This window comes from Salvelinus alpinus, chromosome 20 (assembly GCF_045679555.1).
Source record: "Salvelinus alpinus chromosome 20, SLU_Salpinus.1, whole genome shotgun sequence".
NCBI classification, from domain to species: Eukaryota; Metazoa; Chordata; class Actinopteri; order Salmoniformes; family Salmonidae; genus Salvelinus; species Salvelinus alpinus.
The window spans coordinates 7,686,005-7,700,110 of NC_092105.1; the positions used below are offsets into that span (position 1 = coordinate 7,686,005).

A 14,106-nucleotide genomic window follows, 5' to 3' on the forward strand; every position below is an offset into this window, starting at 1 on the left:
ATACACTGTCTTGGCATTTGGGTACTGTAGGGTTCACCCCCCACACATACACTGTCTTGGCATTGGGTACTGTAGGTTTCACCCCCCACACATACACTGTCTTGGCATTTGGTACTGTAGGTTTCACCCCCACACATACACTGTCTTGGCATTGGGTACTGTAGGTTTTCACCCCCACACATACACTGTCTTGGCATTTGGTACTGTAGGTTTCACCCCCCACACATACACTGTCTTGGCATTTGGTACTGTAGGTTTTCACCCCCCAAACATACACTGTCTTGGCATTTGGTACTGTAGGTTTCACCCCCCACACATACACTGTCTTGGCATTGGGTACTGCAGGTTTTCACCCCCCAAACATACACTGGGTGTTATGTTACAAGGTCTTCACATCTGCGTACCACTTGGTATGAAAGAAGCCGTATATTGAGCTACAATCTAAAGTGATATTCTAGTGTTGACGTTGGAATCAATATACACTGCTCAAAAAAATAAAGAGAACACAAAAATAACACATCCTAGATCTGAATGAATGAACTATTCTTATTAAATACTTTTTTCCTTACATAGTTGAATGTGCTGACAAAAAAGTTCACACAAAAATGATCAATGGAAATCAAATTTATCAACCCATGGAGGTCTGGATTTGGAGTCACACTCAAAATTAAAGTGGAAAACCACACTACAGGCTGATCCAATTTTGATGTAATGTCCTTAAAACAAGTCAAAATGAGGCTCAGTAGTGTGTGTGGCCTCCACGTGCCTGTATGACCTCCCTACAACGCCTGGGCATGCTCCTCATGAGGTGGCGGATGGTCTCCTGAGGGATCTCCTCCCAGACCTGGACTAAAGCATCCGCCAACTCCTGGACAGTCTGTGGTGCAACGTGGCGTTGGTGGATGGAGCGAGACATGATGTCCCAGATGTGCTCAATTGGATTCAGGTCTGGGGAACGGGCGGGCCAGTCCATAGCATCAATGCCTTCCTCTTGCAGGAACTGCTGACACACTCCAGCCACATGAGGTCTAGCATTGTCTTGCATTAGGAGGAACCCAGGGCCAACCGCACCAGCATATGGTCTCACAAGGGGTCTGAGGATCTAATCTCGGTAACTAATGGCAGTCAGGCTACCTCTGGCGAGCCCATGGAGGGCTGTGCGGCCCCCCAAAGAAATGCCACCCCACACCATGACTGACCCACCGCCAAACCGGTCATGCTGGAGGATGTTGCAGGCAGCAGAACGTTCTCCACGGCGTCTCCAGACTGTCACGTCTGTCACATGTGCTCAGTGTGAACCTGCTTTCATCTGTGAAGAGCACAGGGCGCCAGTGGCGAATTTGCCAATCTTGGTGTTCTCTGGCAAATGCCAAACGTCCTGCACGGTGTTGGGCTGTAAGCACAACCCCCACCTGTGGACGTCGGGCCCTCATACCACCCTCATGGAGTCTGTTTCTGACCGTTTGAGCAGACACATGCACATTTGTGGCCTGCTGGAGGTCATTTTGCAGGGCTCTGGCAGTGCTCCACCTGCTCCTCCTTGCACAAAGGCGGAGGTAGCGGTCCTGCTGCTGGGTTGTTGCCCTCCTACGGCCTCCTCCACGTCTCCTGATGTACTGGCCTGTCTCCTGGTAGCGCCTCCATGCTCTGGACACTATGCTGACAGACACAGCAAACCTTCTTGCCACAGCTCGCATTGATGTGCCATCCTGGATGAGCTGCACTACCTGAGCCACTTGTGTGGGTTGTAGACTCCGTCTCATGCTAACACTAGAGTGAAAGCACCGCCAGCATTCAAAAGTGACCAAAACATCAGCCAGGAAGCATAGGAACTGAGAAGTGGTCTGTGGTCACCACCTGCAGAACCACTCCTTTATTGGGGGTGTCTTGCTAATTGCCTATAATTTCCACCCGTTGTCTATTCCATTTACACAACAGCATGTGAAATGTATTGTCAATCAGTGTTGCTTCCTAAGTGGGCAGTTTGATTTCACAGAAGTGTGATTGACTTGGAGTTACATTGTGTTGTTTAAGTGTTCCCTTTATTTTTTGAGCAGTGTATGTTTCCTGGAACTGAAGTGATGACATGTCTTCCTACAGTATGTAATACAAAAGGAACCAGGTTGTTATATGCACAATACAGGAAATCATACAAAGAGGGATGGTTTACCAGTCCATTTCACTGATTATGCTTTTACCAGTCCAATTCCATGTAAAACCCTTTTGGGGTTCTACCTGGAACCAACAGGTGTTCTTCAAAGGATTATCTTATGGGGACAGCCGAATTTCCTTTTTAGGTGCTAAATAGCACCTTTTTCCCCCCTAAGAGTGTACAGTCCTATATATACTAAGATGGCCATTACATTAGCTAGGAACTATTCTTCAGGACATGGGTGTAGAACCTCGTGTTTTTTCAGTTATTCTGTTTCATTTCACACTAACTAGACTTGCTCTCACCCTTTTCTCTACCGTCTGCATGTGTTTCTGTGTGTGTTTCTGTGTGTGTGTTTCTGTGTGTGTGTTTCTGTGTGTGTGTTTCTGTGTGTGTTTATGTGTGTGTTTCTGTGTGTGTGTTTCTGTGTGTGTTTCTGTGTGTGTGTTTCTGTGTGTGTGTTTCTGTGTGTGTGTTTCTGTGTGTGTTTCTGTGTGTGTTTCTGTGTGTGTTTCTGTGTGTGTTTCTGTGTGTGTGTTTCTGTGTGTGTTTCTGTGTGTGTTTCTGTGTGTGTGTTTCTGTGTGTGTGTTTCTGTGTGTGTGTTTCTGTGTGTGTTTCTGTGTGTGTTTCTGTGTGTGTTTCTGTGTGTGTTTCTGTGTGTGTGTTTCTCTGTGTGTGTTTCTCTGTGTGTGTTTCTGTGTGTGTGTGTGTGTGTGTGTGTGTGTTTCTGTGTGTGTGTGTGTGTGTCTCTGTGTGTGTGTGTTTCTGTGTGTGTGTGTGTTTTTGTGTGTGTGTGTTTGTTTCTGTGTGTGTTTCTGTGTGTGTGTTTCTGTGTGTGTTTCTGTGTGTGTGTTTCTGTGTGTGTGTTTCTGTGTGTGTGTTTCTGTGTGTGTGTGTGTTTCTGTGTGTGTGTTTCTGTGTGTGTGTCTCTGTGTGTGTGTGTGTTTCTGTGTGTGTGTTTCTGTGTGTGTTTCTGTGTGTGTGTTTCTCTGTGTGTGTTTCTGTGTGTGTGTGTGTGTGTGTGTGTGTGTTTCTGTGTGTGTGTTTCTGTGTGTGTGTCTCTGTGTGTGTGTCTCTGTGTGTGTGTGTCTCTGTGTGTGTGTGTTTCTGTGTGTGTGTTTCTGTGTGTGTGTTTCTGTGTGTCAGTCTAGCGTTTGGGAGCTGCAATGGCCTAGTGGTGGTGGACTACATTCAGAAGACCATCCTGAGGCGTGTGAGCACGTTGGACCTGTACGGCGCCGCTGACCCTTTCCAACGTCTCACACGCTCCCTACGCAAGAACAGACAGTCCACCTCAGGTAGGGGAACACACCCCGTGTTCCTCACACATACAACACACACACACATACACACACACACACACATACAAATGCATATACTGTACACAGAAACGTACAGTAATCACATGTACTGGTATGTTCACACACATAGACATACTGTATCAACAATTTCTCCCTCTCTCTACATCTCTCTCTCGCTCTTCTCCCATTTTCTTTTTATCTTTCTGGTATCCGTCATGACCTCACTCTCCATTTAATCTCAGATGTCCTTTCTTTCTCTTTCCTGTCTCTTCTCCTAACCTCTCTGTCTCTTCTCCTAACCTCTCTGTCTCTTCTCCTAATGTCTCTGTCTCTTCTCCTAACCTCTCTGTTTCTTCTCCTAACCTCTCTGTCTCTTCTCCTAACATCTCTGTCTCTTCTCCTAACCTCTCTGTCTCTTCTCCTAACCTCTCTGTCTCTTCTCCTAACCTCTCTGTCTCTTCTCCTAACCTCTCTGTCTCTTCTCCTAACCTCTCTGTCTCTTCTCCTAACCTCTCTGTCTCTTCTCCTAACCTCTCTGTCTCTTCTCCTAACCTCTCTGTCTCTTCTCCTAACTTCTGTCTCTTCTCCTAACCTCTCTGTCTCTTCTCCTAACCTCTGTCTCTTCTCCTAACCTCTGTCTCCTTACAATACATAAACAAAACGAAACACACCACCATTCACAAACAACCACACAAGGTGCATGTGACCGGCTGCATTCCACGGTGGCATCATGTGCGTGTTGTGGTTCTTTCAGTCACGTTTGCTTGAGCACTACTCTTAGATAAGACCTACCGAAGCATCTCTTAGCATATCTTAGACCAGGGATCCCCAAACTGTTGGCCACCGGCCGAATTTGGCCTAACTTTTTTTTAGGGGGGAAGTAAGACTGTAAAAACAGCAGCAAATCAGGTCCAAATATTTTTTATTTGGAAACCGTTTCCAGAGTATTCACACGCATTATGGAGAGGTATACAGTATCAGTCAATAGTTTGCACACCTCATTCAGTTAATTTCTTTATTTTTACTATTTTCTACGTTGTAGAATACAAGTGAAGACATCTAAACTATTAAATAACACATATGGAATCTTGTAGTAACCAAAAAAGTGTTAAACAAATCCAAACATATTTGAGATTTTTCAAGTAGCCAACTTGCAAATCGACCCGAGGTTGAATCTATACTGAAGAAAAATATAAAAGCAATATGCAGCAATTTCAACTAGTGACTTACAGTTCATATAAGGACATCAGTCAATAGCAATACATTCATTGGGCCCTATGTATTTCACATGACTGGGCAGCGGTGCGGTGGGCCTGGGAGGGCATAGACCCACCCACTTGGGAGCCAGGTCCAGCCAATCAGAGTTTTTCCTCCCTTGCTGTTCTGAGTTGATCTTTTGGGTTTAGAGCCTGGGTGTCTCCACTATACACTAACTGGGTTGCTGCTTGCCTTCACTTTCTTTTTCACTCTGGGCCTTTGTGTTCTTCTCTCTCCTCTTCCTCCTCCTCCTCTTCCTCCTCCCTCCCTCGTTCTTGGTGTCTATGGCTGCTGGTATGGGCATGTGAGCCTGCCTAAAGACTTTTGCATGCGCAGCCTGTCTCATTTTTATTCAGATTCAAAGAAAAGGAACCGCACGTCCTATCAGAGTAAGTCGGGTCATCCTCAAGGCAAGGAGAGAAGGAGACTGGGGAGGGAGACAAGGGGACAAGGGAAGAAGGGACTAAGGGGACAAGGAATTAAGGGGGCAAGAGGATAACGGCAAGGGGGCGTACTAGAGAGATGATTGGAATGACGTAGATTTTTACTGAAACAGCTCTGGAACAGCTCCCCAATAGTTAAAAACATATCCCAGTGTCAGTGCTGCCATTATCGAATTAAATGCCATGGCTTTATCGGAACCTGTGTAATTTTAAATCACAAATAGTCCAGTTATCTCAATATAGTAGGTCCTTTTGCCAAGGTCCCGTTAGAAAATTGTATCTCGTTTATGAAATGACTAAATGTCAAAAAGCCAAAGCCACAGCGTACATTGCAAATGCAGCACAAAAAAATGAGTGATTTGAAATTCAAATCATGACAAAGACATTCAAACATTGTATTATAAATACTATGTGCACCTTTTTATAGCTAAGTCAATATTTTGATCATTATTGACTTCTTTATGAGATATTTAATATTATAATAAAAAGAAAAAAAACATTAATTTGATTAATTACGTCAACTGAAACCTTTTATTTATGTTTCCACTGCAGTTGATCAAAGTAATGGATTAATTAAAACTTCTCAGCTGAGTTTTGTCCCAGCAAAGTTACTCAGTTATAACAATGTACTTTGAAATACAACACACTAGGGAAATTATGATGATTTATTTATGAAACGCAACATTCACCATAATTCAAGGACACTGGTCTAATGCTACTGGTAGACTGTAAAGAATTAAGTTAATTAACTAAAATACTAAAAGTTTAGATTTCACTACATGACTAGATTTAAGACAAACTTCATCACTCTGCGACGAGGTCTTTGTTCCGTCTTTATTATTTGTGTTTGTCTATTTGAATGAGGCTTGCACTGCATGTATTTTAACCATCTGAATTGGCATTACATTCAAATTCAGATGGTTCTGTTTAGAACGAAACGATTGGAAAATGATTTCGGTTCCAACCCCCAGTGGTCGATGTAACGGCTGTCGCTTTCCTCATCCTCAGATGAGGTGAGGAGAGAAGGATCATCAGACCAAAATGCGGAGTCAGGGAAATAAGCCATTTTTATTACAAATACGACGCAGACTAAACAAAACAAAACACTTTCAAAACTTACAAAATAACAAAACGACGTTGACGCAACCTGAACATAAACTTACATAGACAAACGTAAACTCACGAACAGGAACGTACATCGAAACATACGAACAGCCAAACAGCTCCGAAAGTGAATAACATCGAAGACATCACAGGAGACAATCACCCACAACGAACACTGTGACAACGCCTACCTAAATATGACTCTTAATTAGAGGAACGCCAAACACCTGCCTCTAATTAAGAGCCATACCAGGCAACCCAAAACCAACACAGAAACAGAAAACATAGAATGCCCACCCAACCTCACGTCCTGACCAACTAACACACAAAAACTAACAGAAAATAGGTCAGGAACGTGACAGTACCCCCCCCACAAGGTGCGAACTCCGGACGCACCAGCACAAAGTCTAGGGGAGGGTCTGGGTGGGCATCTAACCACGGTGGTGGCTCAGGCTCCGGGCGCGGTTCCCACCCCACCATAATCCATCCTAGCTTCCTCCCTCCAAGAATGTCCACCCTCTTTTGACCCCCACAAAATCCCCTTAACAACATATCTAATAAGGACAACACCGGGACAGAGAGATAAATCAAGACAGAGGGATAGATAAGAATATAGAAGTAGATAAAGATAGAGAGGGAGATCAGGATAGAGGGGCAACTCCGGACTGAAAGGCAGCTCCGGACAGAGAGACAGCTCTGGACTGATGGGCAGTTCTGGGTATCTAGCCTTTTCAGGCTGAAAGGCAGCTCATGGCTCTCTGACGACTCTCGACGCTCATGGCAGGCTGACGGCTCTCGACGCTCATGGCAGGCTGACGGCTCTCGACGCTCATGGCAGGCTGACGGCTCTCGACGCTCATGGCAGGCTGACGGCTCTCGACGCTCATGGCAGGCTGACGGCTCTCGACGCTCATGGCAGGCTGACGGCTCTCGACGCTCATGGCAGGCTGACGGCTCTCGACGCTCATGGCAGGCTGACGGCTCTCGACGCTCATGGCAGGCTGACGGCTCTCGACGCTCATGGCTCTCTGACGGCTCTCGACGCTCATGGCTCTCTGACGGCTCTGGCTGCTCATGGCTCTCTGACGGCTCTGGCTGCTCATGGCTCTCTGACGGCTCTGGCTGCTCATGGCTCTCTGACGGCTCTGGCTGCTCATGGCTCTCTGACGGCTCTGGCTGCTCATGGCGCTCTGACGGCTCTGGCTGCTCATGGCGCTCTGACGGCTCTGGCTGCTCATGGCTCGCTGGCGGCTCTGGCAGATCCTGTCTGGTTGGCGGCTCTGGCAGATCCTGTCTGGTTGGCGGCTCTGGCAGATCCTGTCTGGTTGGCGGCTCTGGCAGATCCTGTCTGGTTGGCGGCTCTGGCAGATCCTGTCTGGCTGACGGCTCTAGCGGCTCCTGTCTGGCTGATGGCTCTAGCGGCTCCTGTCTGGCTGACGGCTCTGTAGGCTCATGGCAGACGGGCGGCTTTGCAGGCTCATGGCAGACGGGCGGCTTTGCAGGCTCCTGGCAGACGGATGGCTCAGATGGCGCTGGGGAGACGGATGGCTCAGATGGCGCTGGGGAGACGGATGGCTCAGATGGCGCTGGGGAGACGGATGGCTCAGATGGCGCTGGGGAGACGGATGGCTCAGATGGCGCTGGGGAGACGGATGGCTCTGGCCGGATACGGTACACTGTAGACCTGGTGCGTGGTGCCGGAACTGGAGGCACCGTGCTAATGACAAGCACCTTCCTACTAGTGCGGGGAGCAGGGACAGGGCACACTGTATTCTCAAAGCCTACTCTATCCCTGATGCGTGGTACCGGCACTGGTGACACCGGGCTGAGGACAAGCACATCAGGATTAGTAGGGGGAGAAGATACAGTGGGTTCAGGGCTCTGGAGACGCACAGGTAGCTTAGTGCGTGGGCCCGGAACTGGAGGCACCGGGCTAGATACACGCACTACAGGGAGAGTGCGTGGAGGAGGAACAGGGCTCAGGATACGCACTGGTAGCCTAGTGCGTAGTGTAGACACTGTAGGTACTAGGCTGGGGCGGGGAGGTGGTGCCGGAAATACCGGACCGTGGAGGCGTACTGGCACTCTTGAGCATTGAGCTTGCCCAACCTTACCTGGTTGAATACTCCCGGTTGCCCGACCAGTGCGGGGAGGTGGAATAACCCGCACCGGGCTATGTAGGCGAACCGGGGAAACCATGCGTAAGGCAGGTGCCATGTATGCTGGCCCGAGGAGACGCACTGGAGACCAGACGCGTTGAGCCGGCCTCATGACACCTGGCTCAATGCCCAATCTAGCCCTACCAGTGCGGGGAGGTGGAATAACCCGCACCGGGCTATGCACACGTACAGGAGACACCGTGCGCTCTACTGCGTAACACGGCGCCTGCCCGTACTCCCGCTCTCCACGGTAAGCCTGGGAAGTGGGCGCAGGTCTCCTACCTGCCCTTGGCCCACTACCCTTTAGCCCCCCCCCAAGAAATTTTTGGGAGTTACTCACGGGCTTTTCGGGCTTCCGTGCAAGACGTGTCCCCTCATAATTCCGGTTTCGAGCTTGATTCTCCGGCTTCCATCCACGTCTCCTAGCTGCCTCCTTAAACCACCGCTCCTGGGCTGTGGCTGCCTCACTCTTCTCACGAGAGCAGCGATATTCTCCAGTTTGCGCCCAGGGTCCTCTACCAGACAGGATCTCCTCCCAAGTCCAAAAGTCCTTGTTGCTCCGTCGAGCATTCCCATACCGCTTGGTCACATTTTGTTGGTGGGTGATTCTGTAACGGCTGTCGCTTTCCTCATCCTCAGATGAGGTGAGGAGAGAAGGATCATCAGACCAAAATGCGGAGTCAGGGAAATAAGCCATTTTTATTACAAATACGACGCAGACTAAACAAAACAAAACACTTTCAAAACTTACAAAATAACAAAACGACGTTGACGCAACCTGAACATAAACTTACATAGACAAACGTAAACTCACGAACAGGAACGTACATCGAAACATACGAACAGCCAAACAGCTCCGAAAGTGAATAACATCGAAGACATCACAGGAGACAATCACCCACAACGAACACTGTGACAACGCCTACCTAAATATGACTCTTAATTAGAGGAACGCCAAACACCTGCCTCTAATTAAGAGCCATACCAGGCAACCCAAAACCAACACAGAAACAGAAAACATAGAATGCCCACCCAACCTCACGTCCTGACCAACTAACACACAAAAACTAACAGAAAATAGGTCAGGAACGTGACAGTCGAAAAAATACCCAATCTTATTATTTGAGTAAAAGTAAAGATACCTTAATAGAAAATGACTCAAGTAAAAGTGAAAGTCACCCAGTAAAATATTACTTGAAAAATATACTTGAGTCAAAAGAAAATGTTATTGCTAAAATATAGTTAAGTACCAAAAGTATATATTTATTTTTTATTTAACCTTTATTTAACTAGGCAAGTCAGTTAAGAACAAATTCTTATTTACAATGACGCCCTACCTTGAGGTAGCTTCCTGTAGCGCGAGGCGGCTTCCTGTAGCGTTAGGCGGCTTTCTGTAGCGCGAGGTAGCTTCCTGTCTCGTTAATGCTGAGGGCCAAGCAGAGACACATCGGGTCTCATTTATACAGTCTTTGATATGACTTGGCTGGGAATCGAACTTCCAACCTTCCAATCTCAGGGAGGAAGCTCTAACCACAAGGCAACTGAGGCGGTTTAAACTCTGAAGTGCAGGCCTCATTTCCTATGGTGTTTGTTGCCATGCATGTTGATGGTGTGCTAAGCTGATCCCGAGCTTCAACATGGATTCACATATTATTCATTATAACCCTCTGGCTATAGCGATCCTCAATTTCCAGAAAGTCTTTAGACAATTATAAGTAGAGAAACGTGAGATGACAACAGGACAACCATCTGGGCACAGACGTCAGTTCATCTTCTAGTTTGGATTTACATTTGGATTGAGTTGTCAACTAATGTGAATTCAATGTGAAATCAACAATAATGTTCAGCATGTCATTGGGTTTAGATTAAAAGTTGTTTGAAAAAAAGACAATGGACTTACATTTACAAATCCAATTCGTTTTCAACATGGATTCACCATCATCACATAGATCTTGGTGGTTGAAATGACATGGAAACAATGTTGACTCAACCAGTTTTTTCCCCCAGTGGGAAGTGAATATACGATCATCATGTATGGATGAAACATCCTGAATCGTGTGTGTTGCTTCAGGATCAGAGTTGTCATCCTCAGAAAGGCAACAGACACTGCTATGCTACTGACAACTGCATGTTGTATCACCATGGCAACTGACACTAGTACGCTACTGACAACTATATGTTGTACCATGACAACAGACACTGTTACAGCACTGACAACTGATTGTTCTATTACCATGGCAACAGACACTGTTACAGCACTGACAACTGCCTGTTGCATCACCATGGCAACAGACACTGTTACAGCACTGACAACTGAGTGTTCTATTACCATGGCAACAGACACTGTTACAGCACTGACAACTGTCTGTTGTATCACCATGGCAGCATACACTGTTAGAGCACTGACAACTGACTGGCGTATCACCATGGCAAAAGACACTGTTACAACACTGACGATTGTGTGTTGAATCACCATGCTTTCTTTATATGACCATGACTAAAGAGTCTCTCTATCCCACTTCCTCCTCCTCTTCCTCTTGGAATCTGATTGGCTGTGACAGGCCTAACGGAACTGTCCGACAACCAGGTGGCCATGGACATGGAGAGAAGCAAGTCGCCCACCTCAGGTAATGCCTTACTCACTCACTCACACCTGGGTGTCCCTGCACACACACACACACATTCACAATCCTATTTTCACTGACCCCTAATTCTAACCCTAATTCTAACCCCTAAGCCTAAAATTGCCTTTTTTTTCCTTGTGGGGACATGCTAACTGTCCACACTTGTTCAAATGTTTCTTGTTTTACTATCCTTGGGAGGACTTTTGGTTCCCACGAGAATAGTAACCCCCCCCCAACAACACATCACACACACATCACACACACATCACTCACACTCCCCAGCTCCCTTCACAGGACTGTCATATCTGATCCGTGCTGAAGTTCCTGCTGGGATGCAGGTCTGTTTCGGGGGTATGGATACTGCAGCTGTCTCTGGGATGTGGACACTGTGTCTGTCGCTGGGGTATGGACACTCTACCTGTCGCTGGGGTATGGACACTGTTCCTGTCGCTGGGGTATGGACACTGTACCTGTCGCTGAGGTATGGACACTGTACCTGTCACGGGGGTATGGACACTGTACCTGTCATGGGGGTATGGACACTGTACCTGTCGCTGAGGTATGGACACTGTACCTGTCACGGGGGTATAGACACTGTACCTGTCACGGGGGAATGGACACTGTACCTGTCGCTGAGGAATGGACACTGTGTCTGTCCCTGGGGTATGGACACTGTACCTGTCCCTGGGGTATGGACACTGTACCTGTCCCTGGGGTATAGACACTGTACCTGTCCCTGAGGTGTGGACACTGTACCTGTCCCTGGGGTGTGAACACTGTACCTGTCCCTGGGGTGTGGACACTGTGTCTGTCGCTGGGGTGTGGACACTGTACCTGTCGCTGAGGTATGGACACTGTACCTGTCACGGGGGTATGGACACTGTACCTGTCGCTGGGGTATGGACACTGTTCCTGTCCCTGAGGTATGGACACTGTTCCTGTCACTAAGGTATGGACACTGTTCCTGTCACTGAGGTACAGACGCTGTACCTGTCGCTGAGGTATGGACACTGTACCTGTCCCTGAGGTATGGACACTGTGTCTGTCCCTGGGGTATGGACACTGTACCTGTCCCTGGGGTATGGACACTGTGTCTGTCGCTGGGGTATGGACACTGTACCTGTCCCTGGGGTATGGACACTGTACCTGTCCCTGGGGTGTGGACACTGTGTCTGTCGCTGGGGTATGGACACTGTACCTGTCCCTGGGGTATGGACACTGTACCTGTCCCTGGGGTATGGACACTGTACCTGTCCCTGGGGTATGGACACTGTACCTGTCCCTGGGGTATGGACACTGTGTCTGTCGCTGGGGTATGGACACTGTACCTGTCCCTGGGGTATGGACACTGTACCTGTCCCTGGGGTGTGGACACTGTGTCTGTCGCTGGGGTATGGACACTGTACCTGTCCCTGGGGTATGGACACTGTACCTGTCCCTGGGGTATGGACACTGTACCTGTCCCTGGGGTGTGGACACTGTGTCTGTCGCTGGGGTATGGACACTGTACCTGTCCCTGGGGTATGGACACTGTACCTGTCCCTGGGGTATGGACACTGTGTCTGTCGCTGGGGTATGGACACTGTACCTGTCCCTGGGGTATGGACACTGTACCTGTCCCTGGGGTGTGGACACTGTGTCTGTCACTGGGGTATGGACACTGTACCTGTCCCTGGGGTATGGACACTGTGTCTGTCCCTGGGGTATGGACACTGTACCTGTCCCTGGGGTATGGACACTGTGTCTGTCCCTGGGGTATGGACACTGTACCTGTCACGGGGGTATGGACACTGTACCTGTCACGGGGGTATGGACACTGTACCTGTCACGGGGGAATGGACACTGTGTCTGTCGCTGGGGTATGGACACTGTGTCTGTCCCTGGGGTATGGACACTGTACTAGTCGCGGGGGTATGGACACTGTGTCTGTCGCTGGGGTGTGGACACTGTGTCTGTCGCTGGGGTGTGGACACTGTACCTGTCACGGGGGTATGGACACTGTACCTGTCCCTGGGGTATGGACACTGTACCTGTCACGGGGGTATAGACACTGTGTCTGTCGCTGGGGTATGGACACTGTGTCTGTTGCTGGGGTGTGGACACTGTACCTGTCCCTGGGGTATGGACACTGTACCAGTCCCTGGGGTATGGACACTGTACCAGTCGCGGGGGTATGGACACTGTGTCTGTCGCTGGGGTATGGACACTGTGTCTGTCGCGGGGGTGTGGACACTGTACCTGTCCCTGGGGTATGGACACTGTACCAGTCGCGGGGGTATGGACACTGTACCTGTCCCTGGGGTATGGACACTGTGTCTGTCCCTGAGGTATGGACACTGTTCCTGTCCCTGAGGTATGGACACTGTTCCTGTCGCTGAGGTATAGACACTGTTCCTGTCCCTGAGGTATGGACACTGTGTCTGTCCCTGAGGTATGGACACTGTTCCTGTCCCTGAGGTATGGACACTGTTCCTGTCACTGAGGTATAGACACTGTTCCTGTCCCTGGGGTATGGACACTGTGTCTGTCCCTGAGGTATAGACACTGTACCTGTCCCTGAGGTATGGACACTGTTCCTGTCACTGAGGTACGGACACTGTACCTGTCGCTAGGGTATCACTGTGACATTAAGTGAATGGTAACTCTATTGACACATCACCTAGTAGGAGTCTCAAAGTGTTAGCTCTATTTAGGAAACATAAATGCCGTCTCATTGCTGTGGTTGTTGAGGAAAATTAGAAGCTGTGTGTGTTTCTCATGTTTTATAGCAACTCTGAATGTATTTATGTATCATTATAGGAGATGTGTACTCTATCAGAGGCCAATTTAGAGAGAAAGAGAGGGAGAGAGAGAGAAAGGGGGGAGAGTGAAAGCAGTGTACTGCCGGGATGCTTGATGGATGTGTCGGAGCTAGTCGGTCAGCTAGTGTGTGTCTATTTGAGACAGGGAGAGATATATATTCTTTCTCCCACTCCCTCTCTCCATCTTCTCTCTCTCACTTCCCTCCCTCTCTCCATCACTCCCTTCCCTCCGTCTTCTCTCTGCTCAAAGTGAACCAGCTGTAA

At 48.5% G+C, this 14,106-nt stretch overlaps 1 protein-coding gene across 4 annotated transcripts in view; it reads left to right on the plus strand.

The window, feature by feature from the left end:
- The window catches only part of LOC139546245 (syntaxin-binding protein 5-like), a 232,336-nt gene that overhangs the window by 162,738 nt on the left and 55,492 nt on the right, over positions 1-14,106 (plus strand). For 2 of the 4 annotated variants that reach the window (XM_071354386.1, XM_071354387.1), the window contains exons 18-20: positions 3,300-3,451; positions 5,032-5,100; positions 10,979-11,044. In XM_071354386.1, the coding sequence (XP_071210487.1) occupies positions 3,300-3,451; positions 5,032-5,100; positions 10,979-11,044 (287 nt within the window). The remainder of the gene's footprint in view (positions 1-3,299; positions 3,452-5,031; positions 5,101-10,978; positions 11,045-14,106) is intronic. The other 2 variants (XM_071354388.1, XM_071354389.1) reach the window with 1 other exon arrangement.